At 57.2% G+C, this 27,755-nt stretch overlaps 3 gene segments (V, D, J or C); 1 reads left to right on the forward strand and 2 right to left on the reverse strand.

The window, feature by feature from the left end:
- Positions 1-1,386: 1,386 nt before the first annotated feature.
- Positions 1,387-10,057, forward strand: LOC128946286 (immunoglobulin heavy variable 3-23-like; the record flags this gene model as incomplete). The annotated part of the segment is given in 2 exon segments: positions 1,387-1,711; positions 10,017-10,057. Coding segments are annotated over 2 exon segments (366 nt in total), but the record flags the coding sequence as incomplete, so codon positions are not given.
- A 1,970-nt stretch (positions 10,058-12,027) lies between these two features.
- Positions 12,028-22,323, reverse strand: LOC128946287 (Ig heavy chain V region 6.96-like). The segment is given in 4 exon segments: positions 12,028-12,045; positions 13,169-13,467; positions 16,195-16,270; positions 22,192-22,323. Coding segments are annotated over 4 exon segments (525 nt in total).
- A 4,377-nt stretch (positions 22,324-26,700) lies between these two features.
- Positions 26,701-27,138, reverse strand: LOC128946288 (Ig heavy chain V region 3-like). The segment is given in 1 exon segment: positions 26,701-27,138. A coding segment is annotated over 1 exon segment (438 nt).
- Between the last annotated feature and the right edge of the window lie 617 nt (positions 27,139-27,755).

The following is a 27,755-nucleotide window of genomic DNA, read 5'->3' on the forward strand; positions in this document are numbered from 1 at the left end:
AGTGCGGGGGGGACCTCCAGCCCCCCGCTGGGTCACTGACGTTGCTGTGCCGACGGTCTGGGTTCAGTTTTCGGGATTATGGAATGTACTGGGTCCTCGAGAGACCTGGGTAGGTTTTGGAATATGTCGCAGGAATCTACAACCCTGGTGGCAGCACCGACTATGTGCCATGGTTCAAGGGTCGGTTCACAATCTCCAGGGACAATAAGCAGAGCTCAGGGACGCTGACCATGAACAACCTCAAGGATGAAGATTCCGCTGTTCATTTCTGCGCCAAGTGTGCTGCTAATAATTACGCTGAAAGTGCTGGTCGTAGCGACGATGTCCATGGTGTCCCATCTACCATCCCTGTGTCCCCCCCGTCCCTGTTCCGCAGACCCTTCCCCCAAACCCCCAGCCCACACCCAGCCCTTGACCATTTATCCCAACCTTGCTCTGCCTTGGCCCCAGTTCTCACCCGCTGACCCCAAACCACAACTCCTGACCCCAAATCTCCTTTTGTGTCCCAAAACTTTGCTCTGAAGGTAAGGGTTTGAGGCCAAGGGTCCCGGTTTGGAGACAAAGGTTGAGGATTCGTGTCAGCGGGTGCTGCTGCAGGGAGCACAAGTGGGGTTTTGGAGCAGATTCGGGCGATTTCTGGTGCCAACTTAGTTAGATTTGGGGCAGAACCCAATTGGGGGTTTTGGCGCTGTGGTTGGTGGTGTTGTAACTGGGGGAGATCTGGGGCAAAGGGTCAAGAATGGGGTCAAGGGCTGAGATTTGGGGGATGGATCTGGGGCCTGGGGGCAGGAGGGGACCCAGTCAAGGGGAAGAGGCCAAGAGCAGAGACATCATTACCCCAACTGGCACCAGCAGCTTTGGCACAGAAATAGGATCCGGAATCCTCGTCCTTGAGGTTGTTCATGGTCGGCGTCACAGAGCTCTGCCCGTTGTCCCTGGAGATCCTGAACCGGCCCTTGACCAACGGCGCGTAGTCGGTGTAGCCACCAGTGTTGCTGATATCTGCAATGTACTCCAGCCCCTGCCCTGGTCTCTGGCAGACCCAGAACATTTTATAACTCCCAAAATCGAACCCGGACCCTCGGCAGAGGAGGCGCAGGGACCCCCTGGGGGCTGGAGGTGCCCCCTGCACTCCAGCAGGGTCACGGCCGCCCGGAGCCCTGCGGGACAAAGGGGAGATGGGGATCAGGCCCCGGATCTGGGCGTGGGCTGGGCTGGGGGTGACCAGATCAAAAAAGGGGCCCTGAACCACCTGGGAGGGCCAACAAGATCGGGAGGAGAACAAAGTGACACAGTTTGGGGCCAACACCAGGATCTGCATGCAAGAACCAACATTTGGGTGGATTCGTTCCCTCATCCCTATCTCCCCTTTGTCCCGCAGGGCTCCGGGCGGCCGTGACCCTGCTGGAGTTTGGGGGCGACCTCCAGGCCCCCGGGGGGTCCCTGCGCCTCCTCTGCCGAGGGTCCGGGTTCAATTTCGGACAGTTTGGAATGGGATGGATGCGCCAGAGACCCGGGCAGGGGCTGGAATACATCGCCAGTATCAGCAACACGGGTGGCGGCACCAACTACGCGCCATCGGTGCAGGGTCGGTTCACGATCTCCAGGGACGAGGGGCAGAGCTCGGTGACGCTGACCATGAACAACCTCAAGGACGAGGATTCTGGATCCTATTTCTGTGCCAAACGTGCTTACAGTGGTTATAGTTATGGTGCTGCTGCTTTTATTGACAATTCTGGCAGTGGTCCCGCCCTCCACGATGGTCACCAGATGTCTCCATTCCCATTTATCCTTCCTCCAGAGCCCAGCTTTTCTCTTCAAATGCTCAATATTTTCCCCCAAACTCCACCCCTGCTGCCCCAACTCTCGGCTTTCACCCAATTTTGCCCATTTCACAGAAATCTCTCCAAGTTCCCCTGGCCCTGATTGGAGGAGGCCTGAACTGGAGACCAGGCTTGAAGGTTTGGGGCCAATGGTTGAGTTCTGGGGCAGGAGCAGGGGAGGGTTTGGGGTCAGTGCTGACCATTGGTGCAAATGGGGGAGATTTGGGACAAAGGGTCAAGGGCTGGGTCAATAGGTGAGGTTCGGGGGAAGTGTCTAGGATTGGGGACAGCGGGGGTTCAGACATGGGCGGTGCCACCAGCGACATGGTCAAAATAAGCAGCATCAGCACCACCACCAGCACCACTCTCTTTGGCACCGAAATAGGAGGTAGAATCCTCGTCCTTGAGGTTGTTCATGGTCAACGTCACTGAGCTCTGCCCGTTGTCCCTGGAGATCGTGAAACGGCCCTGCACCGATGGCGCGTAGATGATGCTGGAACCAGAAGGGCTACTGATCCCCGCGACCCACTCCAGCCCCTGCCCGGGTCTCCGGCGGATCCATTGCATGGTGAAACTGCTGAAACTGAACCGGGACCCTCGGCAGAGGAGGCGCAGGGACCCCCCGGGGGGCTGGAGGTCCCCCCTGCACTCCAGCAGGGTCACGGCCGCCCGGAAACCTGCGGGACAAAGGAGAGATGATGGAAATCAAAACTCTGATTGGTCAAGGGCCCCCAAGTGGGTGTGGCCTGCTCGACAATGGGGTAGAATCCTCCTGGGAGGATGATGAACTCTAAAGATCCCAATTTGGGGTCAAGGGTCAGGATTTGGGTCAAGGGTTGAGCTTTGGCCTCATCCCCATCTCCCCTTTGTCCCGCAGGGCTCCGGGCGGCCGTGACCCTGCTGGAGTGCGGGGGGGACCTCCAGCGTCCCCGGGGGGTCCCTGCACCTCCTCTGCCGACGGTCCGGGTTCAGTTTCGGGAGTTTCACCATGGGCTGGATCTGTCAGAGACCCGGGAAGGGGCTGGCGTGGGTCGCAGGAATATACAGTGATGGTTCCAGCACCTTCTCCGTGCCGTCGGTCAAGGACTGGTTCACGATCTCCAGGGACAATGGGCAGAGCTCAGTGACGCTGACCATGAACAACCTCAAGGACGAGGATTCCGCCACCTATTTCTGTGCCAAGGGTCCTGATAGTGGTTACCATAATCAGGCTGCTGCTTATCATTTGATCCTCTCCATATCCCAGTGTCCCCACCTGTCCCCGTTCCCCAGACCATTCCCCCAAATCCCAGCCCCTGACCCCATTCCTGTCCCCGTGTCCCAGCCCTGAACTGGTTCTTCCCCAAATCTCCCCCATTTTCCCCGCAGATTCCCATCTCTCGGCCCTACTCCTTCACCCTTGGTGCCAACTTTGGTGCCAAACCCTCAGGATTTGGTGGCCCCAGCACGGGTTTGGGGGCAGGGGTGCAGATTTGGGGCTGCCCCAGAGGGATTTATCCCTGCCCGGGGGTCTCTGTCCCAATCCCCACCGGGATGGGGCTGTGGGGACCCCTCTGGAGCCGTTTGGTTTTCCACCATCGCTCTCCTCACTGGGCCGTGGCCATGGGGAGGTGCCGGCGGCTCAAGGCCCCAGCAGCACACACAGAACTCAATGGCGCAGCTCACCGCGACAGGTTTGCGGCCAATCACACAAAGCAAAGGCAGATTGACACGGTGGGGCTGGATCTGGGACATCCTCGTCAGTTTTGGGGAATTTGGTTGGGACGTGGAGCCCAGAGATGAGGTTTGGGGCCAGGAGCTGAGACTGGGGCAGAGCCAGTTCAGAGCTGGGACGGGGGGACAGGAATGGGGTCAGGGCTGGGGACTGGGGAAGGATCTGGGGTATGGGGACAGGGGGGACACAGGGACGGCGATGGGGTCAATACCACAGGCGTCATTAGCAGCAGCATTGTTATAATAACCCCTGGCGCAGAAATAGGTTCCGGAATCCTCGTCCTTGAGGTTGTTTATGGTCAGCGTCACCGAGCTCTGCCCGTTGTCCCTGCAGATCGTGAACCGACCCTTGACTGATGGCGAGCAGATGGTGCTGCCATAACTGCTGATCCCCGCAAGCCACTCCAGTCACTGCCCAGGTCTCTGACGGACCCAGCTCATGGAGTAGCTCCCGAAATTGAAGCCAGATGTTTGGCACAGCAACGTCAGGGAACCCCCGGGGGGCTGGAGTTCCCCTCCGCACTCCAGCAGGGTCACGGCCGCCTGGAGCCCTGCGGGACAAAGGGGAGATGGGGATGAGAAACCTGATTGGTTGAATGTCTCATACTGCATGCGGCCAGCTGGGAAAATGGGATGTGACCCACCTGGGAGGAGGAGGGTCATGAACTCAAAGGGTCCCAGTTTGAGGCCAAGAGTCAGGATTTTGGTCAAGGGTTGAGCTTTGTCCATCCCCATCTCCCCCTTGTCCCGCAGGGCTCCGGGCGGCCGTGACCCTGCTGGAGTGTGGGGGGGAACTCTAGCCCCCCGGAGGGTCCCTGCCCCTCCTCTGCCGAGGGTCCGGGTTCAGTTTCGGGAGTTTTAACATGGAATGGGCTCGACAGAGACCCGGGCAGGGGCTGGAATTCGTTGCCTACATCAGCAACACTGGTGGCTACACCCACTACGCGCCGTCAGTCAAGGGCCGGTTCAGGATCTCCAGGGACAACGGGCAGAGCTCGGTGAAGCTGACCATGAACAACCTCAAGGACGAGGATTCTGCCGTTTATTTCTGTGCCAAATCTGCTTATGCTCGTGCTGGTGGTGGTGCTGCTGCTGCTCCTGCTAATATTGACCGTGTTGGTAGTGGCACCACCCCTGTCTGAGCCCCCCCTGTCCCCAATGTCACACCCTCCCCCCAAACTTCAACCCTTGACCCCTTGTCCCAAATCTCCCCCTTTTGTCCTAATGGTCAGCACTGATCCCAAACCCTCCCCTGCTCCTGCCCCAAACCTCAACCATTGGCCCCAAACCTTGACCCCTGGCCTCCAGTTAAGGCCTCCTCCAATCAGGGCCCAGGAGCTGGGGGAGATTTGGGGGAAATGGGCAAAACTGGGGGGAAAGTGGAGAGTTGGGCCAGTTGGGGCAGAGTTTGGGGGAAAATGACTGAGATTTGCGGGAAAGGGATGGGATTTGGGGGAAGGATCCAAGAATTCTCATATTCTTGGGAAACCAGAGGAGAGGGCTTGGGACTGAAACCACCATCAATACCATAAGGATAAGCAGGGCTACCACAACTCCTGGCGAAACATTTGGGACAGAAATAGGATCCGGAATCCTCGATCTTGAGGTTGTTCATGGGCAGTGTCACCGAGGTCTGCCCGTTGTCCCTGGAGATCGTAAACCGACCCCTGACTGATGGGGCGTACCAGGAGCTGCCACCACTGCTGTAGATACTCGCAACCCACTCCAGCCCCTGCCCGGGTCTCTGGCGGATCCAGAACATGTCGTAACTCCTAAAACTGAACCCCAACCCTCGGCAGAGGAGGCACAGGGACCCCCCGGGGGGCTGGAGGTCCCCTCCGCACTCCAACAGGGTCACGGCCGCTCCCCCATCTCCAAACTTCCGCCGGTTTTCACCAGACTCCCCTGGTTTGCTCCCAAATCTACACCAGAGTTTTCCATAATCGAGGGTGCCTCAAACCCTACAATTAACCCCAGTCCACTCACTAATTACTTGGACAGCTCGTCCTGAAACCTCTGCATTAATTGTCGAATTAACATCTTCGTAACGACCCCCAAAACCCTCTGGGACCCCCAGCCTGGCACATCCTGGCCATGGCTTCGAGCTCCCTCCGGTTCCTGTCCCTGTTGGCCGTTCCAAGTGGGTCAAGGTCCCTTTATCCTCTTGGCCACACCCACTTCATGCCCACAGCCAATCAGGTTTCCCATCCCCATCTCCCCTTTGTCCCGCAGGGCTCTGGGCGGCCGTGACCCTGCTGGAGTGCGGGGGGGAACTGCAGCCCCCCGGGGGGTCCCTGCGCCTCCTCTGCTGAGGGTCCGGGTTCAGTTTTGGGGATTTTGAAATGTATTGGGTCCGCCAGAGACCCGGGCAGGGGCTGAAATGCCTCGCGATTATCAACAGCAATGGACGTTACACCCACTACGCGCCATCGGTCAAGGGCCAGGTCGTGATCTCCAGGGACAACGGGCAGAGCTCGGTGACGCTGACCATGAACAAGCTCAAGGACGAGGATTCCGGATCCTATTTCTGCGCCAAATGTTACAGGAGTGGCTCTGGTAATGGCGCTTATGCTTATGGTGTTCATGGTGGTTGTGGTCCTAAGCTGTTTTTTCTGTGTTCCGAAGTATCACAGAATTCTCTGATCCTTCCCCAAAATCCCTGCCCTACTCCAGAAATCTCAGCACTTTCCCCCCAAACTTGGCCTCTGCTGCCCCAACTCTGGACTTTCCCCCAGTTTCGCCCATTTCATCCAAATCTCCCTCAGCTCCTCGGGCCCTGATTGGAGGAGGCCTGAACTGGAGGCCAGGGGTGAAGGTTTGGGGCAAATGGTTGAGTTTTGGGGCAGGAGCAGGAGAGGGTTTGGGGTCAGTACTGATCATTGGGGCAGATGGAGACAAAGGGCCAAGGGTGGGGTCAATGGGTGAGGTTTGGGATGAAAAGCAGAACTCTGGGGACTCAATGATGGCAGTGGGATGAAAGGCAGGAGCTTGAGACCATCAGGGGCATTGTCACCATTAGCAGCAGCACCATAACCATCAGCAGCCCTGGCACAGAAATAGGAGCCGGAATCCTCGTCCTGGAGGCTGTTCATGGTCAGAGTCACCGAACTCTGCCCGTTGTCCCTGGAGATCGTGAACCGGCCCTTGACCGACGGCGCGTAGAAGGTGTTGACACCATCAGCGTTGATCCCAGCAATGAATTCAGGTGCCTGCCCGGGTCTCTGGCGAATCCAGTACATTCCATAATTCCCAAAATCGAACCCAGACCCTCAGCAGAGCAACGTCAGGGACCCCCCGGGGGGCTGGAGGTCCCCCCCGCACTCCAGCAGGGTCACGGCCGCCCGGAGCCCTGCGGGACAAAGGGGAGATGATGATGAGAAACCTGATTGGCTGTGGGCCTCAAAGTGGGTGTGTCAAACGGGAAAATGGGGTGGGACCCACCTGAGAGGGGCAGCAGGAGCAGGACAACTAGGATGGGGTGGTCCAAAGGTCCCAGTTTAGGGCCCAGAGTCAGGATTTGGGTCAAGGGTTTGAGCTTTGGCCTCATTCCCATCTCCCCTTTGTCCCGCAGGGCTCTGGGCGGCCGTGACCCTGCTGGAATGCAGGGGGGACCTCCAGCCCCCCGGGGGGTCACTGCGCCTCCTCTGCTGAGGGTCCGGGTTCAGTTTCAGCAGCTCTGACATGCTCTGGATCCGCCAGAGACCCGGTCAGGAGCTGGAATCGCTTGCAGGGATCATCACTGGTGTAGGCACTACCGACTACGCGCCATCTGTCAAGGGTCGGTTCAGGATCTCCAGGAAACACGGGCAAAGCTCAGTGACGCTGACCATGAACAACCTCAATGACGAGGATTCCGGGTCCTATTTCTGTGCCAAATTTGCTGGTGCCGGTATTTTGGCTGCTGCTCCAGTTTATCCTTTTGGCCTTTTCCCTGTTCCCCACACCCTTCCCCCATACCCCAACCCCTGACCCCATCCCTCAGCCTGTGTCCCAGCCCTGCTCTGGCTCTGCCCCACATGTCCCCTCTGGACCACACTCAGTGCCGTCGTTCCCCAAAAGTTACTGAAATGTCTGGATTTGGGCCCAAAGTTTAGATCAGGGATCAAGAATTAAAATTTTAGCCCAAAATTCCTGATGTGAGGCCAACGGCGCAGATTTGGGTTGGTGCCTGGGACTCGATGCCCGCAGGGGAGATTTGGGCTGACACTTGACAAGTCTGGGGGCAGTGGTTGGGATTGGAGGGACGAGGCCGAGCTCAGGGTGAAACCGGCCCTGATTTGGGGCCAGGAGCTGAGATTTGGGGCCAGGAGCTGAGATTTGGGGCCAGAGCAGGGCAGGGTTGGGACACAAGGACAGGAATGGGGTCAGGGGCTGGGGTTTTGGGGAAGAGTCTGGGGAACGGGGACGGGAGGGGACGCAGGGATGGGGCCGAAACGTCAAACATCAGCAGCATAAGGAGCAGCACCAGGATCAGTGCGTTTGGCACAGAAATAGGATCCTGAAACCTCGTCCTTGAGGTTGTTCATGGTCAGCGTCACCGAGCTCTGCCGGTTGTCCCTGGAGATCGTGAACCGGCCCTTGAACGATGGCGCATACCCGGTCCAACCACCATTGTAGCTGATACTCGCAACCCACTCCAGTCCCTGCCCGGGTCTCTGGGGCACCCAGAGCATGTCGTAGCTTTCAAAACTGAACCCTGACCCTCGGCAGAGGAGGCGCAGGGACCCCCCCGGGGGGCTGGAGGTCCCCCCTGCACTCCAGCAGGGTCACGGCCGCCCGGAGCCCTGCGGGACAAAGGGGAGATGGGGATGGACAAAGCTCAACCCTCGACCGAAATCCTGACTCTGGGCCCTAAACTGGGACCCTTGGACCTCCTCTGCCGCAGCGCCCAGAGGCTGGGCTGCCCTCTGCCAAGCATAGATGTTCACAATGACCAAAACCAGGAACTTTCTCTTTCTTTTCCTGCCCCGGCCGGGCCCCGGCAGCTGCCGGGGAGGAAGTGGGGGGAGGCTGCGGAGCCCCAAAATCGCGGCGTCTGCTCCTCCCTCCCTCCCTCGCTCCCACCTGGGGCTTCACTTCTCCCTCAGCGGCCTTGGTGTCTGGGGCTGCTCCTTGGGGTTGGGCTGGAATCCTGTCTGGGAACTCTGGACATGGCGAAGATGCTGGTGGTGGCCCCAAACCCCCATCCCTGGCTCCCCAAATGTCCCAAAATCCCCAAATCCTGTCCCAAATCCCAACCCTTGACTCCATTCTTGACCTTCTCTCCAGTGTCCACCATCATTGCCCCAACATTCGACTTTATCACAATTTTTCCCATTTCACCCAAATCTCCGGCAGCTCCCTGGGCACTGATTGAAGGAGGCCTGAATTGGAGGCCAGCGGTGCAAGTTTGGGGCCAATGGTTGAGTTTTGGGGCAGGAGCAGGGGAGGGTTTAGAGTCAGTGCTGACCATTGGGGCAAATGGGGGAGATTTGGGACAAAGGGTCAAGGTTGCGATTCGGGGGAAGGGTCTGGGTTTGGGGAAGGGTGGGACTTGGAGATCGGCGTGGACCCATAACTGGTGTCTTCATCAGAAGCAGCAGCACTCCAATCATTATCATGGCCAGATTTGCACAGAAATAGGATCCGGAATCCTCGTCCTTGAGGTTGTTCATTGTCAGCGTCACCGAGCTCTGCCCGTTTTCCCTGGAGATCCTGACCCGGCCCTTGACCGATGGCGCGTACGCGGTGTACGCACCACTGCTCCAGATCTCTGCAACATATTCCAGCCCCTTCCCGGGTCTCTTGCAGATCTAATACATGGTAAAACTGCCAAAACTGAACCCGGACCCTCAGCAGCGTAGGCGCAGGGACCCCCCGGGGGGCTGGAGGTCCCCCCCGCACTCCAGCAGGGTCACGGCCGCCCGGAGCCCTGCGGGACAAAGGGGAGATGGGGATGAGAACCCTGATTGGCTGAGGGACTTAAAGCTGGTGTGGCCAGAGGGAAAAAGGGGCAGGACCCACCTGGGGGGAGGATGATGAACTCGCAGGGTCCCAATTTGGGGCCCAGAGTCAGGATTGGGGTCAAGGGTTTAGCTTTGGCCTCATCCCCATCTGCCCTTTTTCCCGCAAGGCTCCGGGCGGCCGTGACCCTGCTGGAGTGAGGGGGGGACCTCCAGCCCCCCAGGGGGTCCCTGCGCCTCCTCTGCTGAGGGTCCGGGTTCAATTTCCGCAGTTTTGCCATACAATGGGTCCGCCAGAGACCGGGGCAGGTATTGGAATGGGTCACCTACATCAGGAGTGATGGTTCCAACATTTACTATGCACCATCGGTCAAGGGCCGTGTCACGATATCCAGGGACAACGGGCAGCGCTCGGTGACGCTGACCATGAACAACCTCAAGGACGAGGATTCCGGATCCTATTTCTGTGCCAAGGGTGCCTACAGCAATTGGGGTTCTGGTCCTGATCGTGTTGAACCCATGCCCTTGTCCCACCCAGACCGGCTGTCCCCGACCCTTCTTCCAAACCTCAGCCCCTGACCCCATTCCTGAGCCCATGTCTCAACCCTGCACTGGCTCGGCACCAAATTCTGCACTCTTGTCATTAGAGTTGACCGAAATTTTGACCCAAACCTTGACTGCCAGCTTTGGAGCAAAATCTTGGGGCACAAAGAGATTTGGGCTCAGGAGTTGTGGTTTGGGGTCAGCGGGTGAGAACTGGGGCCGAGGAAGAGCAAGGGTCGGATCAATGGTCAAGGGCTTGGTGTGGGCTGGGGCTTTGGGGGAAGGGTCTGGGCAATGGGGACAGGGGGGCACACGGAGATGGGGGTGGCACCGACATCAATACGAGGAGCACCAGCACGAGCGTTGTAGAATTTGTCCCAGAAATAGGATCCAGAATCCTCGTCCTTGAGGTTGTTCATGGTCAGCGTCACCGAGCTCTGCCCGTTGTCCCTGGAGATCCTGAACCGGTCCTTGAATGACAGGGCGTATCTGGGAGTGGCGCCATCACTGGTGACACTCGCGAAAAACTCCAGCCCCTGCCCGGGTCTCTGCCGCATCCAGCCCATCCCAAAATTGACAAAATCGAACCCGGACCCTCGGCAGAGGAGGCGCAGGGACCCCCCAGGGGGCTGGAGGTCCCCCCCGCACTCCAGCAGGGTCACCGCCGCCCGGAGCCCTGAGGGACAAAGGGGAGATGGGGATTGGAAACCTGATGGGTTGAGAATCTCAAAGTGGGCGTGGCCAACGGGAAAAAAGGGACAGGACCCACCTGGGGGGAGGATGATGAACCCCAAGGGTCCCAGTTTTGGGACAAGAGTCAGGATTTGGGTCAAGGATTGAGCTTTGGCCTCATCCCCATCTCCCCTTTGTCCCACAGGGCTCTGGGCGGCCGTGACCCTGCTGGAGTGCGGGGGGGACCTCCAGCCCCCGGGGGGTCCCTGCGCCTCCTCTGCCGAGGGGCTGGGTTCGATTTTGGACAATTTGGGATGCGCTGGATGCGCCAGAGACCAGGGCAGGGGCTGGAACACATCGGAGGGATCAAAAGCGATGAGAGCACCTACTACGATCCATCGTTCAGGGGCCGGGTCACGATCTCCAGGGACAACGGGCAGAGCTCGGTGACGCTGACCATGATCAACCTCAAGGATGAGGATTCCGGATCCTATTTCTGTGCCAGATGCAGTGATGGTGGTTGGAATGGTGCTGCTGTTGCTTATGGTGACAATCTTCAGCATCGCCCCAAGGCCGCTGCCCGAGTTCCCAATATTTCCCAAATTACTTCTCCCAAATCCCAACCCTTGACCCCATTCTTGACCTTACTCCCCAGTTTCCACTATTGCTGTCCGAATTCCTGATGTTTCCACAGTTTTGCCCATTTCACCCAAATCTCCCCCAGCTCCCCAGGCCCTGATTGGCTGAGCTGGCACAGGCAGAAATGGGAACTCTTGGAGAGCAAGGCCTGAACTGGAGGCCAGGGGTTAAGGTTTGGGGCCAATGGTTGAGTTTTGGTGCAGGAGCAGGGGAGGGTTTGGGGTCAGTGCTGACCATTGTTGCAAACGGGGGAGATTTGGGACAAAGGGTCAAGGGCTGAGGTTTGGGGGACAATTTGAAGGGAGAATCTCAGTTTGGGGACAGGTGAGGACACAGAGATGGGGTGAATCCACCACGGCCATCGTCACTATAAGCAGCAGCACCAGCACCATGACCACTACCAGCACGTTTGGCACAGAAATAGGATCCGGAATCCTCGTCCTTGAGGTTGTTCATGGTCAGCGTCACCGAGCTCTGCCCATTGTCCCTGGAGATCGTGACCCGGCTGTTGACTGAATCCGCGTAGCCGGAGTTGCCACCATCGTTCCTGATCCATGCGAGCCACTCCAGCCCCTGCCCGGGTCTCTGTCGGATCCAGAACATGTCGTAGCTCCCGAAACTGAACCCGGACCCTCGGCAGAGGAGGCGCAGGGACCCCCCAGGAGTCTGGAGGTCCCCCCCGCATTCCAGCACGGTCACGGCCGCCCAGAGCCCTGCGGGACAGAGGGGAAATGGGGATGCGGCCAAAGCTCAACCCTTGACCCAAATCCTGACTCTGGGCCCGAAACTGGAACCTTTGGACCACCCCATCCTAGTTGTCCTGCTCCGGCTGCCCCTCTAAGGTGAGTCCCACCCCATTTTCCAGTTTGACACACCAACTTTGTGGCCCTCAGCCAATCAGGTTCCTCATTCCCATCTCCCCTTTTTCCCGCAGGACTCTGGGCGGCCGAGACCCTGCTGGAGTGCGGGGGGGACCTCCAGCCCCCCGGGGGGTCCCTGCGCCTCCTCTGCCAAGGGTCCGGGTTCGTTTTCGGTAGTTTTGGGATGGGCTGGCATTGCCAGAGACCCGGACAGGGGCTGGAAGCAGTAACCAGTATCAGCAGCTATGGCAGCGCCTACTATGCGGATTCGGTCAAGGGCCGGTTCAGGATCTCCAGGGACAATGGGCAGAGCTCGGTGACGCTGACCATGAACAACCTCAAGGACGAAGATTCCGGATCCTATTTCTGTGCCAAATCTTACAGCACTGGTAGCGCTGCTGCTGCTGTAGCTTATACTGACCATGCCAGTGGTGGCATCACCATTTCTGAGCCCCGCCTGTTCCCAAATCTCAGACCCATCCTCCAAATCTCAGCCCTTGACCCCATTCTTGACCCTTTGTCCCAGATCTCCCCCATTTCCAACACCACCAACCATGGAGCCACAACCCGCGAAGTGCTTCTGCCCCAAACCCAACTAAGTTGGCAGCAAACCTCGCCCGAATCTGCCCTAAATCCCCACTTTATGCTCCCTGCAGCAGCAGCCACTGACCGAATCCTCAACCTTTGTCCCCAAATAGGGACCTTGGGCCTCAAACCCCGACCTTCAGAGCAAAGTTTGGGGCACAAAGAGGAGATCAGGGGTCAGGAGTTGTGGTTTGGGGTCAGCGGGGGAGAATTGGGGCGGAGGCAGAGCAAGTTTGGGATCAATGGTCAATGGCTGGGTGTGGGCTGGGGGTTTGGGGGAAGGGTCTGGGCAATGGGGACAGGGAGGGGATAAGGGGATGGGGATGGGGACACCATGGGCATCGTCACTACGAGCAGCATGTTCAGGGTAATTATTAGCAGCACACTTGGCGCAGAAATAAACGGCGGAATCCTCGTCCTTGAGGTTGTTCATGGTCAGCGTCACCGAGCTCTGCCCCTTGTCCCTGGAGATCGTGACCCGGCCCTTGACCGATGGCGCGTAGATGGTGTTGGCACTATTGTAGTGGATTCCTGCGACGTATTCCAAAGCCTGCCCGGGTCTCTGGCGGATCCAGTACATTCCATAATCCCCGAAAATGAACCCGGACCCTCGGCAGAGGAGGCGCAGGGAACCCCCGGGGGGCTGGAGGTCCCCCCCGCACTTCAGCAGGGTCACGGTCCCCCAGAGCCCTGCGGGACAAAGGGGAGATGGGGATGAGAAACCTCATTACTCTAGAGCTTCAAAGTGGGCATGGCTGCAGGTAAAAGGGGCAGGACCCCCCTGGGAGGAGGAGGATGATGAACTCCAAGGGTCCCAGGAGGGGCCAAGTGTCAGGTTTTGGGTCGAGGGTTGAACTTTGGCCTAATCCCCATCTTCCCTTTGTCCCGCAGAGCTCCAGGCGGCCGTGACCCTGCTGGAGTGCGGGGGGGACCTCCAGCTCCCCGGGGGGTCCCTGACGTTGCAGTGCCGAGGGTCCAGGTTCGATGTCGGCGCCATCACCATGTTCTGGGTCCACCAGAAACCCGGGCAGGGGCTGGAGTGGGTTGGGAGCATCAGGAAGGAGGGCTGGAACTCCATGTACGCGCCTTCCGTGCAGGGCCAGTTCAGGATCTCCAGGGACAACGGGCAGAGCTCGGTGACGCTGACCATGAACAACCTCAAGGTCGAGGATTCCGGATCCTATTTCTGTGCCAGGGCTGCTGATGGTTATAGTGCTGCTGCTAATGGTGACGATACCCCTGATGGTCTCAAGCTCCTGCCGTTCATCCGACTCCCATCATTGAGTCCCCAGAGTTCTGCTTTTCATCCCAAACCTCACCCATTTACCAAGCCCTTGACCCTTTGTCCCCATTTGCACCAATGGTCAGCACTGACCCCAAACCCTCCCCTGCTCCTGTCCCAAAACAAATCCATTGGCCCCAAACCTTCTCCCCTGGCCTCCAGTTCAGGCCTCCTCCAATCAGGGGCCAGGAGCTGGGGGAGATTTGAGTGAAATGGGCAAAATTGGGGAAACATCAGGAATTCGGACAGCAATAGTGGAGACTGGGGAGTAAGTTAAAAATTGGGGTCAAGGGTTGGGATTTGGGAGAAGGATTTTGTGAAATTTTGGGAACTCGGGCTGCGGGCTTGGGGCGATGCTGAGGATTGTCACCATAAGAAACAGCAGCACCATTCCAACCACCATCACTGCATCTGGTACAGAAATAGGATCCTGAATCCTCGTCCTTGAGGTTGATCATGGTCAGCGTCACCGAGCTCTGCCCGTTGTCCCTGGAGATCGTGACCCGGCCCCTGAATGGCGTGTAGTAGGTGCTCTCATCGCTTTTGAACCCTCCGATGTGTTCCAGCACCTGCCCGGGTTTCTGGCGCATCCAGCCCATCCCAAATTGCCCAAAATCGAACCCAGACCCTCGGCAGAAGAGGGGCAGGGATCCCCTGGGGGGCTGGAGTTCCCCCCCGCACTCCAGCAGGGTCACAGCCGCTGCCCATCCCCAAACCTTCACTGGTTTGCCCCAAATTCCCTTTGTCTCGCCCCAAATCTCCAACAGAGATTTCCAGTATTGTAAAGTGCTTTAAACCCTGCAATGAGCCTCAATCCACCCATTCATTCATTGGACACCTCCACCTGACTTTTGGAACCCCTCATCCCCATCTCCCCTTTTTCCCGCAGGGCTCTGGGCGGCCGTGACCCTGCTGGAGTGCGGGGGGGACCTCCAGCCCCCCATGGGGGGTCCCTGCACCTCCTCTGCTGAGGGTCCGGGTTCAGTTTCGGCAATTTTGGAATGGCCTGGATCCGCCAGAGACCCAGGCAGGGGCTGCAGTGGGTCGGAACCATCAGCAGCAGTGGTGGCAGCACCATCTACGCGGATTCAGTCAAGGGCCGGTTCATGATGTCCAGGGACAATGGGCAGAGCTCGGTGACGCTGACCATGAACAACCTCAAGGACGAGGATTCCGGATCCTATTTCTGCGCCAAGGACACCGATGGTGACGGTGCTTATGCTGATGCTGGTTGGGGAAGATGAAACAGGAAAGCCTTATCAATGTGATTGGCTGGCAAAAGATTTTGAGAATATGGAAACCATCAGCGAGATTGAAAGGAAAGCAACCTTTGAGATCCCTCAGTTACTGAAAAACTGGAAAACAGTTGTTCAGCGTGGCCGGCTGAAGGTGATCCCATTTTGATGGAACAACACCCTGTGATTGCAGACAGCTCCAAGGGTCAGAGTAGACCCCACAGCTTGGCAGAAGGGCCCAAAGAGGGGATTTTAGGGTTTAAAATGTAATAGAGTATGGTAATGAAACGATTCTTATAGGCTGTATGTAAATGCTGTAGGGTTTGTATATTGGACCAGATTGGTTAGTGAGAATTAGAATATTCTACAGAGAAGATTAATTGTATTGTGGTGGGAACCTCACTCTCTTACCCTTTTATTCTCTTACAGTTTTATGTTCTTACCCTTTTACACTCTTACCATTTTATTCACTGACTTTTTCACTCTCTTACCCTTTCTATTCTGTCACCCTTCTACTCATTTACCTTTTTTACTCTCTTACTCTCTTACCCTCTCTCCCGCTCTCCCCTCTCTTCTCTCAGCCCTACTCCAGCTGTGCCTGGCAGCTCCCAGCAGGGCCCTACAGTTCGTCCTTTGCAATAAACCCCAAATTCCAGACCTGGCTGCAGAGATCTCTCGTGTCCATCCATCTGTCCCGACCGTCCTATGCCCTGATGCTCCTGCAGTGCTGGTTGGGGAATGGGGCCAAGCCCGGCACATCAATAGAAGCAACACCATAAGTACCATCAGGAGTATAAGCATATTTGGCACAGAAATAGGATCCAGAATCCTTGTCCTTGAGGTTGTTCATGGTCAGCGTCACCGACCTCTGCCCGTTGTCCCTGGAGATCGTGAACCGGCCCTTGACCGAATCCGCGTAGCTGGTGCTGCCAGTGGTGCTGATAGCTGCAATGAACTCCAGCACCTGCCCGGGTCTCTGGCGGATCCACGCCATCACAATAATCCCAAAATCGATCCCGGGCGATCGGCAGAGGAGGCGCAGGGACCCCCCGGGGGTCTGGAAGTCCCCCCCGCACTCCAGCAGGGTCACGGCCGCCTGGAGCCCTGCGCGACAAAGGGGAGATGGAGATGAGGAGCCGGACCCGGGCGTGGGCTGTGCTGGGGGTGACCAGATCCCAAAAGGGACCTGAACCCACCTGGGAGGGCCAGCAGGATCGGGAGGTGGAGAAAGTGCCACAATTTAAGCCCAACAACAGAATCTGCAGGCAGGAATCAACATTTGGGTGGATTTTTTCCCTCTTCCCCATCTGCCCTTTGTCCCGCAGGGCTCCGGGCGGCCGTGACCCTGCTGGAGTGCAGGGGGCACCTCCAGCCCCCGGGGGGTCCCTGCGCCTCCTCTGCCGAGGGTCCGGGATCAGTTTCTGCGGTTTTGGGATGAGCTGGTATCGACAGAGACCCGGGCAGGGGCTGCAATTCGTCGCAGGGTTCAACACTGGAGGAGGCATTGGCTACGCGGATTCAGTCCAGGGCCGGTTCAGGATCTCCAGGGACAACGGGCACAGCTCAGCGACGCTGACCATGAACAACCTCAAGGATGAGGATTCCGGACCCTATTTCTGTGCCAAAGCTGCTGCTGATGGTTGGGCTGCTCCTGATCGTTTTGATGCCACCCTTATCGCTGTGTCCCCCCTGTCCCCGTTCCTCAGACCCTTCCCCAATCCCCAGCCCCTGACCCCATTCCTGTCCCCGTGCCCCAACCCTGCCCTGACTCTGCCCCACATTCTCAGCTCCTGGCCCCAAACCTCAGCTCGGGGCCCACTCGGGGCCATTTTGGCTCCTGAGCTCTCCTTGGCCATTCTGACCCTGCCCTTGTCCGATGGAAGGTTCCAGGTGACTCCACCCTTGGACCCCTCTGCTTCGCTCAACATGGAACCCTCGACTCGAGATCAATTTGAAAAATTTAATTTCCCCAAAATTTCCTGTGTTTTTTGTGTAAAAAAAAGGGGGTTTTCTCCAGAGAGAGGATTCTAGCCCAGCCCCAAGGAGCAGCCCCAGACACCGCGGCCGCTGAGGGAGCAGTGAAGCCCCAGGTGGGACCAAGGGAGGGAGGGAGGGAGGAGAAGACGCCGCTATTTTGGGGCTCCGCAGCCTCCCCCCACTTCCTCCCCGGCAGCTGCCGGGGCCTGGCCGGGGCAGGAAAGGAAACAGAAAGTTCCTGGTTTTGGTCATTGTGAACATCTGTGTTTGGCAGAGGGCAGATCAGCCTCTGGGCGCTGCGGCAGAGCACCGGCTGCACAAAAAGCTTTGTGTGCAAAGGGCCCTGGAGCGATCCCCGTTCCACACTGGGACGGAGGGGAAGGGCCAGAATGGGGAGAAATGGGGGAAACTGGAGGAAATTGGGAATTGGGGAAGTGACGGTGGAGTTTGGAGGAAATGGTCAATATTTTAGGAACACAGCTGGGATCTTGGGGAAGGATCTCTGGGACTGGAAATATTTGCTGACCATCATGGTCACTATCAGGATTGATGCCAAAACCAGCGTCAATAGCATTGCCAGCGTAACCATTGCAAAGTTTGACGCAGAAATAAACGGCGGAATCCTCGTCCTTGAGGTTGTTCATGGTCAGCATCACCAAGCTCTGCCCGTTGTCCCTGGAGATCCTGAACCGGCCCTTGAATGACGGCGCGTATCTGGGAGTGGCGCCATCACTGGTGACACTCGCCACAAACTCCAAACTCTGCCCGGGTCTCTGGCGCATCCAGCCCATCCCAAAATTCCCAAAATCTCCTCGGCAGAGGAGGCGCAGAGACCCCCCGGGGGGCTGGAGGTCTCCCCCGCACTCCAGCAGGGTCACGGCTGCCCGGAGCCCTGCGGGACAAAAGGGAGATGGGGATGGGAAACCTGATTGGTTGAGGACCTCTAAGTGGATTTTGCCAGTTGGAAAAGAGTCGGGACCCACTTTGGAGAAGGATGAGAAGATCCAGGGATCAGAATTTGGGGCCAATAATCAGAATTTTGGTCAAGGATTGAGCTTTGTCCATCCCAATCTCCCCTTTGTCTTTCAGGGCTCCGGGCGGCCGTGACCCTGCTGGAGTGCACGGGGGACCTCCAGCCCCCTGGGGGGCCCCTGTGCCTCCTCTGCCGAGGGTCCGGGTTCAGTTTTGGACAATTTGGGGTGGGCTGGATCCACCAGAGACCGGGGAAGTGTTTGGAGTTTGTGGCGAGTGTCACCGGTGATGGCGCCCCTCCCAGATACGCGCCGTCAGTTCTGGGCCGGGTCATGATCTCCAGGGCAGAGCTCGGTGACGCTGATCATGAACAACCTCAAGGACGAGGATTCTGGATCCTATTTCTGCGGGAAATCTGCTTATAACAATTGGAGTACTGGTGCTGGTGTGGATGGTTTTGGTCTGGACCCTGTGGCTGTGTCCCAACCGGTCCACAAATCCCAGACCCTTCCCTGAAACCCAAACACTTTTGCCCATTCCTGACTCTGTCCCAACCCTAGAGGGGTTCTTCCCCAAATTCTCCATACCTTGCAAGGAAGTTGACCCAAGTCTTAACCTTGGCCTTAAATCTCCACTTTTAATTCAAAGTTTGGGGCACAAAGAGGAGATTTGGGCTCAGGAGCTGTGGTTTGGGGTCAGCGGGTGAGAATTGGGGCCGAGGCAGAGCAAGGTTGGGATCAATGTTCAAGGGCTGGGTGTGGGCTGGGGGTTTGAGGGAAGGGTCTGGGCAACGGGGACAGGGGGGGGACACGGGGATGGGGGGCACAGTAAAATCAATAAACAACATCAGCAGGATCATACCAAACATCAACAGATTTGGCACAAAAATAGGATCCGGAATCCTCGTCCTTGAGGTTGTTCATGGTCAGCGTCACCGAGCTCTGCCCATTGTCCCTGGAGATCGTGACCCGGCCCTTGACTGAGGGTGCGTAGCCGGTGCTGGAACCATCTTTCTTAATCCCCCCGAGCCACTCCGTCACCTGCCTGGCTGTCTGGTGGACCCACTGCATCCCAAAATTCCCAAAACTGAACCCGGACCCTCGGCAAAGGAGGCGCAGGGACCCCCCGGGGGGCTGGAGGTTCCCCCCGCACTCCAGCAGGGTCACGGCATCTGACTCCATGAGTCAGAATGCTGAACAATTGCTCAATTAAATCTCTACTATCTTACATTAATAATATATTTTATTACATTAATACAATATTATATCTCATTATTACTATATTACATCTCATTAATAATATATCTCATTAATATTATATTTTATCTGATTAATTCTATATTATAACTCATTAATACTATATTATATCTCGTTAATACTGTATTACATCTCTTTAATACTATATTACATCTCGTTAATGGTATATTACATCTCATTAATACTATATTATATCTCATTAATTCTATATTATATCCCATTAATACTATATTACATCTCATTAATGCTATATTATATCTCATTATTCTATATAGCATCTCATAAATACTATATTATATCTCATTAATACTATATTATATCTCATTAATGCTCTATTACATCTATACTAAAGATATACTGAAGATTTCCGTACAAAAGACACGAAAAAATCCTAAAGAATCCCCGTGAGAGTCTGACAGGTCCAGGTAATGGCTTCGAGCCCATTGGCCAAGGAAACAAAACAATCTCCAGCAGAACCCAAATGACGAATCCCTGGAGGGGAACAATCCCCCGACACTTTCCACACGCGTAGAAACAGCAGGAGCAGAGAGGAGAGATGGGAATTGTTTCATCTTCATCTTCTCTCTGTGCTGCTCCAGGAAAAATCCTGTGACAGAAAGAGAGAGACAGAGAGAGAGAGGGAGAGAGAGAGAGACAGAGAGAAAGAGGGAATGGTGTCTGACTCTGTGCTGGGAATGAGAATGGCACAGCTGGGCCTGGTGCCCATCTCCCCTTTGTCCCGCAGGACTCCGGGCGGCCGTGACCCTGCTGGAGTGCGGGGGGGACCTCCAGCCCCCCGGGGGGTCTCTGCGCCTCCTCTGCCGAGGGTCCGGGTTTGATTTTGGCAGTTTTGGGATGGGCTGGTATCGGCAGAGGCCCGGGCAGGGGCTGGAGCCAGTCGCAAGTATCAGCAGCAGTGGCAGTTCCTACTACGCGCCATCAGTCAAGGGCCGGTTCAGGATCTCCAGGGACAACGGGCAGAGCTCGGTGACGCTGACCATGAACAACCTCAAGGACGAGGATTCCGGATCCTATTTCTGTGCCAAGGATGCTGATGGTTACGGTGCTGCTCCTAATGCTGGTTGGGGATGGGGCCATGGTCGGCACTCTCAATATAACCGGCAGCATAAGCGCCCTTGGTACCAGGAGATTTCCCGCATAAACAGGATCCGGAGGGCCCAGGAGCGGAGATTTGGGGCTAGGAGGTGAGATTTGGGGCCACAGCAGGGCAGGGTTTGGACGCAGTCTCAGGAGTGGAGTCAGGGTTTGGAGGGAATGATCTGGGGCACAGGGACAGGAACAGGGCCAAGAACAACATCACCAACATCAGCATCAGAAGCAGCACAACAACTGTAAACACCCTTGGTGCAGAAATAGGATCCGGAATCCTCGTCCTTGAGGTTGTTCATGGTCAGCGTCACCGAGCTCTGCCCGTTGTCCCTGGAGATCCTGAACCGGCCCTGCACCGATGGAGCGTAGCCAATGCTGGAACCGTTGTTGCTGATCCCTGCCACGAATTCCAGCCCCTTCCCAGATCTTTGACGCATCCAGCCCATGTTAAAACTCCCGAAATCAAACCCGGACCCTCGGCACAGAAACGTCGGGGACCCCCCCGGGGGGCTGGAGGTCCCCCCCGCACTCCAGCAGGGTCACGGCCGCCCGGAGCCTTGCGGGACAAAGGGGAGTTGGGGATGAGGCCAAACCTCAACCCTTGAACCAAATCCTGAGTCTTGGCCCTAAATTGGGACCCTTGGAGTTCATCATCCTCCTCCCAGGTGGGTCCCGACCCTTTTCCAAACTGGCCACACCCACTTTGAGGCCTTCGACCAATCAGGTTTCCCATCCCCATCTCCCCTTTGTCCCGCAGGGCTCCGGGCGGCCGTGACCCTGCTGGAGTGCGGGGGGGACCTCCAGCCCCCCATGGGGTCCCTGCGCCTCCTCTGCCGAGGGTCCGGGTACAGTTTTGGGAATTTTGGGATGCAGTGGGTCCACCAGAGACCCGGGCAGGGGCTGGAGTGGCTCGGGGGGATAAAGAAAGATGGTTCCAGCACCGGCTACGCACCCTCAGTCAAGGGCCGGGTCACGATCTCCAGGGACAATGGGCAGAGCTCGGTGACGCTGACCATGAACAACCTCAAGGACGAGGATTCTGCCACCTATTTCTGTGCCAAATCTGTTAATGTTTGGTATGATCCTGCTGGTGTTGTTTATAGATTTTACTGTGCCCCCCATCCCCGTGTTCTCCCCTGTCCCCATTACCCAGACCCTTCCCCCAAACCCCCAGCCCACACCCAGCCCTTGGCCATTGATCTCCACCTTGCTCTGCCTCAGGCCAATTCTCACCCGCTGACCCCAAACCACAACTCCTGACCCCAAATCTCCTCTTTGTGCCCCAAAACGTTGAATTAAAAGTGGAGATTTAAGGCCAAGGTTAAGACTTGGGTCAACTTTCTTGCCAGGTACGGAGAATTTGGCGAAGAACCACTTTAGGGTTGGGACAGAGCCAGGAATGGGCAAAAGTGTTTGGGTTTTAGGGAAGGGTCTTGGATTTGGGAGCGAGTCGGGACATGGCCACAGGGTCCGGACCAAAACCATCCACACCAGCACCAGTACCCCAATTGTTATAAGCAGATTTCCCACAGAAATAGGATCTGGAATCTTCGTCCTTGAGGTTGGTCATGGTCAGCGTCACCGAGCTCTGCCCGTTGTCCCGGGACATCATGACCCGGCCCTTGGCCGATGGTGAGTCCCAGGCGCTGCCACCAGTGTTGATCCATGCGAGCCACTCCAGCCCCTGCCCGGGTCTCTGGCGCATGCAGTACATGTCGTAGCTCCTGAAACTGAACCCGGACCCTCGGCAGAAGAGGCGCAGGGATCCCCTGGGGGGCTGCAGGTCCCCCCTGCACTCCAGCAGGGTCACGGCCACCCGGAACTCTGCGGGACAAAGGGGAGATGGGGATGAGGCCAAAGCTCAACCCTTGAAGAAAATCCTGACTCTTGGCCCCAAATTCTGACCCCTGGACATTCTCATCCTTCTACAAAGTGGGTCCCAACTCTTTTCCAACTGGCCACACCCACTCCATGTCCACAGCCAATCATGTTTCTCATCCCCATCTCCCCTTTGTCCCGCAGGACTCCGGGTGGCCGGTGACCCTGCTGGAGTGCGGGGGGAACCTCCAGCCCCCAGGGGGGTCCCTGCGCCTCCTCTGCCAAAGGGCCGGGTTCGATTTTGGGAGTTTTTCCATGCAATGGGCCCAACAGAGACCCGGGAAAGGGCTGCAGTGGGTCGCGGGGATCAGGAATGATGGTGGGGACACCGCCTACGCGGATTCAGTCAAGGGCCGGTTCACGATCTCCAGGGACAACGGGCAGAGCTCGGTGGTGCTGACCATGAACAACCTCAAGGACAAGGATTCCAGATCCTATTTCTTTGCCAAATCTGCTGCTGCTGGCAATTGGGGCGATGCTGCTGCATATGCTGAAGACACCAGTTGTGGATCCACCCCCGTCCCCATGTCCCCCCCGTCTCGGGTCCCCAGACCCTTCCCCCAAACCTCACCCATTGACCCTTGGTCCCAAATCTCCCCAATTTGCACCAATGGTCAGCACTGACCCCAAACCCTGCCCTGCTCCTGCCCCAAAACTCAACCATGGGCCCCTAATCTTAACCCCTGGCCTCCAGTTCAGGCCTGCTCCAACCAGGTCCAGGGAGCTGGCGGAGAATTGGGTTGAATTGGCAAAACTGGAGGAAAGTTGGAAATTGGGGCAAAGGTGGTGGACACTGGGGGAGAAGGTCAAGAATGGGGTCAAGGGTTGGGATTTTGGACAGGATTTGGGGATTTTGGGAGATTTGGGGAGACAGGGATAGGGGTTTGGGGCCACCACCAGCGTCGTCGCCATGTCCAGAGCTCCCAGAGAGGATTCCAGCCCAGCCCCAAGGACCAGCCCCAGACACCAAGGCCGCTGAGGGAGAAGTGAAGCCCCAGGTAGGAGCGTTGGGGGGAGGGAGGGACGAGAAGACGCCGCGATTTTGGGGCTCCGCAGCCTCCCCCCACTTCCTCGCTGGCAGCTGCCGGGGCCCGGCCGGGGCAGGAAAGGAAACAGAAAGTTCCTGGTTTTGGTCGTTGTGAACATCTGTGTTTGGCAGAGGGTAGCTCAGCCTCGGGGCGCTGCGGCAGAGCGCCGGCTGCACAAAAAGCTTTGTGTGCAAAGGGCCCTGGAACGATTCCCGTTCCGCACTGGGACGGAGGGGAAGGGCCAGACTGGGGAGAAATGGGCAAAATTGGGGGAAAACGGGGAGTTGGGTCTTCAGGGGCAGAGTTTGGGGGAAAATGGTGAAGTTTTGAGGAGAAGGGCGGGGATTTGCAGGAAGGATCTCTGGGATGGGAGACGTTTGATGACCGTCATGGTCACTGCCATGATTGATGCCGAAACCAGCTTCAAAAGCATTGCCAGCATAACCATTGCAAAGTTTAACGCGGAAATAAACTGCGGAATCCTCGTCCTTGAGGTTGCTCATGGTCAGTGTCAGCAAGCTCTGACCGTTGTCCCTGGAGATCCTGAACAGACCCTGCATCGACGGCACGTATCTGGGAGTGGCAGCATCACTGGTGATACTCGCCACAAACTCCAGCCCCTGCCCGGGTCTCTGCTTCATCCAGCCCATCCCAAAACTCCCGAAACTGAACCCGGACCCTCGGCAGAGGAGGCGCAGGGACCCCCTGGGGGGCTGGAGGTGCCCCCTGGACTCCAGCAGGGTCACGGCCGCCCGGAGCCCATCCCCAAACCTTCACCAATTTCTCTCATAACTCCCCTTGTTTGGTCCAAAAACCCTACCAGAGTTTTCCATATCTCAACATGCCTTAAAACTGCAATTAACACCAATCCATTCTTTAATTACTTAGACACCTCATCCTGAGCATTCTGCATTGATTACACAGTTAATACACTGTTAACGACCCCCAATTTGCCCCGGGACCCAAACTCGGGCACATCCTGGCCACACCCACGAGCTACCTCCGGCTCCTGGCCCTGCTGATCCTGCTGCCCCTCCCAGGTGAGCCCCACACCTTTTTTCCAAAAACCACGCCGCTTCTCCCCTGCTTGCTCAATCAGGCTCCTCATCCCCATCTCCCCTTTGTCCTGCAGCGCTCCAGGCAGCCGTGACCATTCTGGAGTGCGGGGGGGAACCTCCAGCCCCCCGGGGGGTCCCTGCGCCTCCTCTGCCGAGGGTCCGGGTTCAGTTTTGGCAGTTTTGGGATGGGCTGGTATCGACAGAGACCCGGGCAGGGGCTGGAATTCATTGCACAGATCAGCCAAGGTGGCAGTACCGACTACGCGGATTCGGTGCAGGGCCGGTTCAGGATCTCCAGGGACAACGGGCAGAGCTCGGTGATGCTAGCCATGAACAACCTCAAGGATGAGGATTCCGCTGTTTATTTCTGTGCCAGACGTTTCGATGGTGATGCTGGTAACACTGCTGATGGTTTTGGCAACAGTTCCTGCAGTGGCACCCCCCATGATGGTCACCAAAAGTCTGCATTCCCCAGTGATCCTTCCCCAAAATCCCAGTCCTGTTCCTCAAATCTCAGCCATTTCCCCCCAAAACTCTGCCCCTGCTGCCCCAACTCTGGACTTTCCCCCAATTTTGCCCATTTCACCCAAATCTTTGCCATCTCAACAGGCCCTGATTGGCTGAGCCGGCACAGGCAGGAATGGAAATTCTTGGAGAGCAAGGCCTGACCTGGATCCCAGGCTTGAAGGTTTAGGGCCAATGGTTGAGATGTGGGGAAGGAGCAGAAGAGGTTTGGGGTAAGTGCTGACCATTGGGGCAAATGGGGGAGATTTGGGACAAAGGGAAAAGGGCTGAGGTTTGGGGGGGAACAGTCTGGGATTGCGGAGAGAGGGGCTCAGACAGGGGTGGTGCCACCACCGACACGGTCAATATAAGCAGCAGCAGGGTTACCCGCACCACTAAAACACACCGCATTTGCACAGAAATAGGATCCGGAATCCTCGTCCTTGAGGTTGTTCATGGTCAGCGTCACCGAGCTCTGCCCGTTGTCCCTGGATATCCTCAACCGGCCCTTGACTGACGGCGCGTAGTCGGTGTAGGAAACAGCACCGCTGCTGATTCCCGCGTGCCATTCCAGCCCCTGCCCGGGTCTCTGGCAGATCCAGTGCATGGCATAACCACCAAAACTGAACCCGGACCCTCGGCAGAGGAGGTGCAGGGACCCCCCGGGGGGCTGGAGGTCCCCCCCGTATTCCAGCAGGGTCACGGCTGCCCTGAGCCCTGTGGGACAAAGGGGAGATGGGGATGAGGCCAAAGCTCAACTCCTGACCCAAATCCTGATTCTGGGCCCCAAATTGGGACCCTTGGCGTTCATCATCCTCCTCCGAGGTGGGTCCCGTCCCTTTTTCCAGCTGACACTGCCACCCATTCATGCCCACAGCAAATCAGGTTCCTCATCCCCATCTCCCTTCTGTCCCACAGGGCTCCGGGCGGCCGTGACCCTGCTGGAGTGCGGGGGGCACCTCCAGACCCCTGGGGGGTCCCTGAACTTGCTGTGCCGCACCTCTGGCTTCGATTTCAAAAAATCTGCAATGTTCTGGATGTGCCAGAGACCCGGGCTGGGGCTGGAATACGTGCGGGGATCAACGGTGATGATTCCACCCCCAGATACGTGCCGTCGGTCAAGGGCCACTTCAGGATCTCCAGGGACAATGGGCAGAGCTCGGTGACACTGACCATGAACAACCTCAAGGACGAGGATTCCGGATCCTATTGCTGTGCCAAAAACGCCTATGATGGTTGGGGTTGAGAGGCTCATGCTGCTGGTTCTAATTTTGGTCCTGTCTCCATCCCCGTTCACCAGGTCCTTCCCTCCTGCCCTTCACCCCATTGTTGATGCCCACAGACCCAAATCTGGACCATTTTTTCCAAATCTTGACCATTTGCACCGAGGGTTGAGAGCCTTGGTTGAGCCTTGGAGCCAAGAGCTGAGGTGTGGCGCCAATAGCTGAGATTTGGGGTAGAGCCAGCTGAGTTTGGAGCCAATAGTCACAAGTGAACCCCGCTGAGATCTGGGGCACAAAGGGTAGGGTTTTGGGGATGAACCTATGAGAATTATTTCAAATTCATAAAGCCCCATGGAAATGTGTGAGGTGAGACAATGATTGGGGAGATTGGGAAAAACAGTCAAGATTTGTGGCCAACACTAAAGATTTGGAGGTAGAATGTGGGGTTTTGGGATGTTTGTGGGCACAGTATCGAGGAGGGGCCACCACTGGCATCGTCATCATAACCAGCAGATATATTATGACCACAACCACTGCTGTAACATTCGGTGCAAAAATAGGATCCGGAATCCTCTTCCTTGAGGTTGTTCATGGTCAGCGTCACCGAGCTCTGCCCGTTGTCCCTGGAGATCATGAACCGGCCCTTGACTGAATCCGCGTAGCCGGAGTTTCCACCATCGTTCCTGATCCACGCGAGCCACTCCAGCCCCTGCCCGGGTCTCTGGCGCACCCAGAACATGTCGTAGCTCCCGAAACTGAACCCGGACCCTCGGCAGAGGAGGCGCAGGGATCCCCCGGGGGGCTGGAGGTCCCCCCCCCTGCACTCCAGCAGGGTCATGGCCGCCCAGAGCCCCGCGGGACAAAGGGGAGAGGATGGAAATCAAAAGTCTGATTGGTCAAGGACCTCCAAGTGGGTGTGGCCAGCTGGACAAATGGGTAGAATTCTCCAGGGGGGAGGATGATGAACTCCAAGGGTCCCAATTTAGGTCCAAGAGTCAGGATTTGGGTCAATGTTTGAGCTTTGGCCTCATCCCCTTTGTCCCGCAGGGCTCCGGGCGGCCCTGACATTGCTGGAGTGCGGGGGGAACCTCCAGCCCCCCGGGGGGTCCTTGCGCCTCCTCTGCCGGGGGGCTGGGTTCAGTTTCGGCAGTTTTGGGATGGGCTGGGTGCGCCAGAGACCCGGGCAGACACTGGAATACATTGCAGCTATCACCAACAGTGGCAGGACATGGCACGCGCCATCGGTGCAGAGTTGGTTCACAATCTCCAGGGACAACGGGCAGAGCTCAGTGAGGCTGACCATGAACAACCTCAAGGACGAGGATTCCGGATCCTATTTCTGTACCAAATGTTACAGCACTGGCTGTGGTAATGCTGCTTATGCCTATGGTTTTGATGCTGGTTAGGGCCTCAAGCCCTTTCTTCTGTGTTCCCACAAATCACAGTATTCTCTGA

Source organism: Melozone crissalis, unplaced genomic scaffold (genome assembly GCF_028551555.1).
Source record: "Melozone crissalis strain CALT ecotype California unplaced genomic scaffold, PUWL_Pcris_2 ptg000079l_1, whole genome shotgun sequence".
In the NCBI taxonomy this organism is placed as follows: domain Eukaryota; kingdom Metazoa; phylum Chordata; class Aves; order Passeriformes; family Passerellidae; genus Melozone; species Melozone crissalis.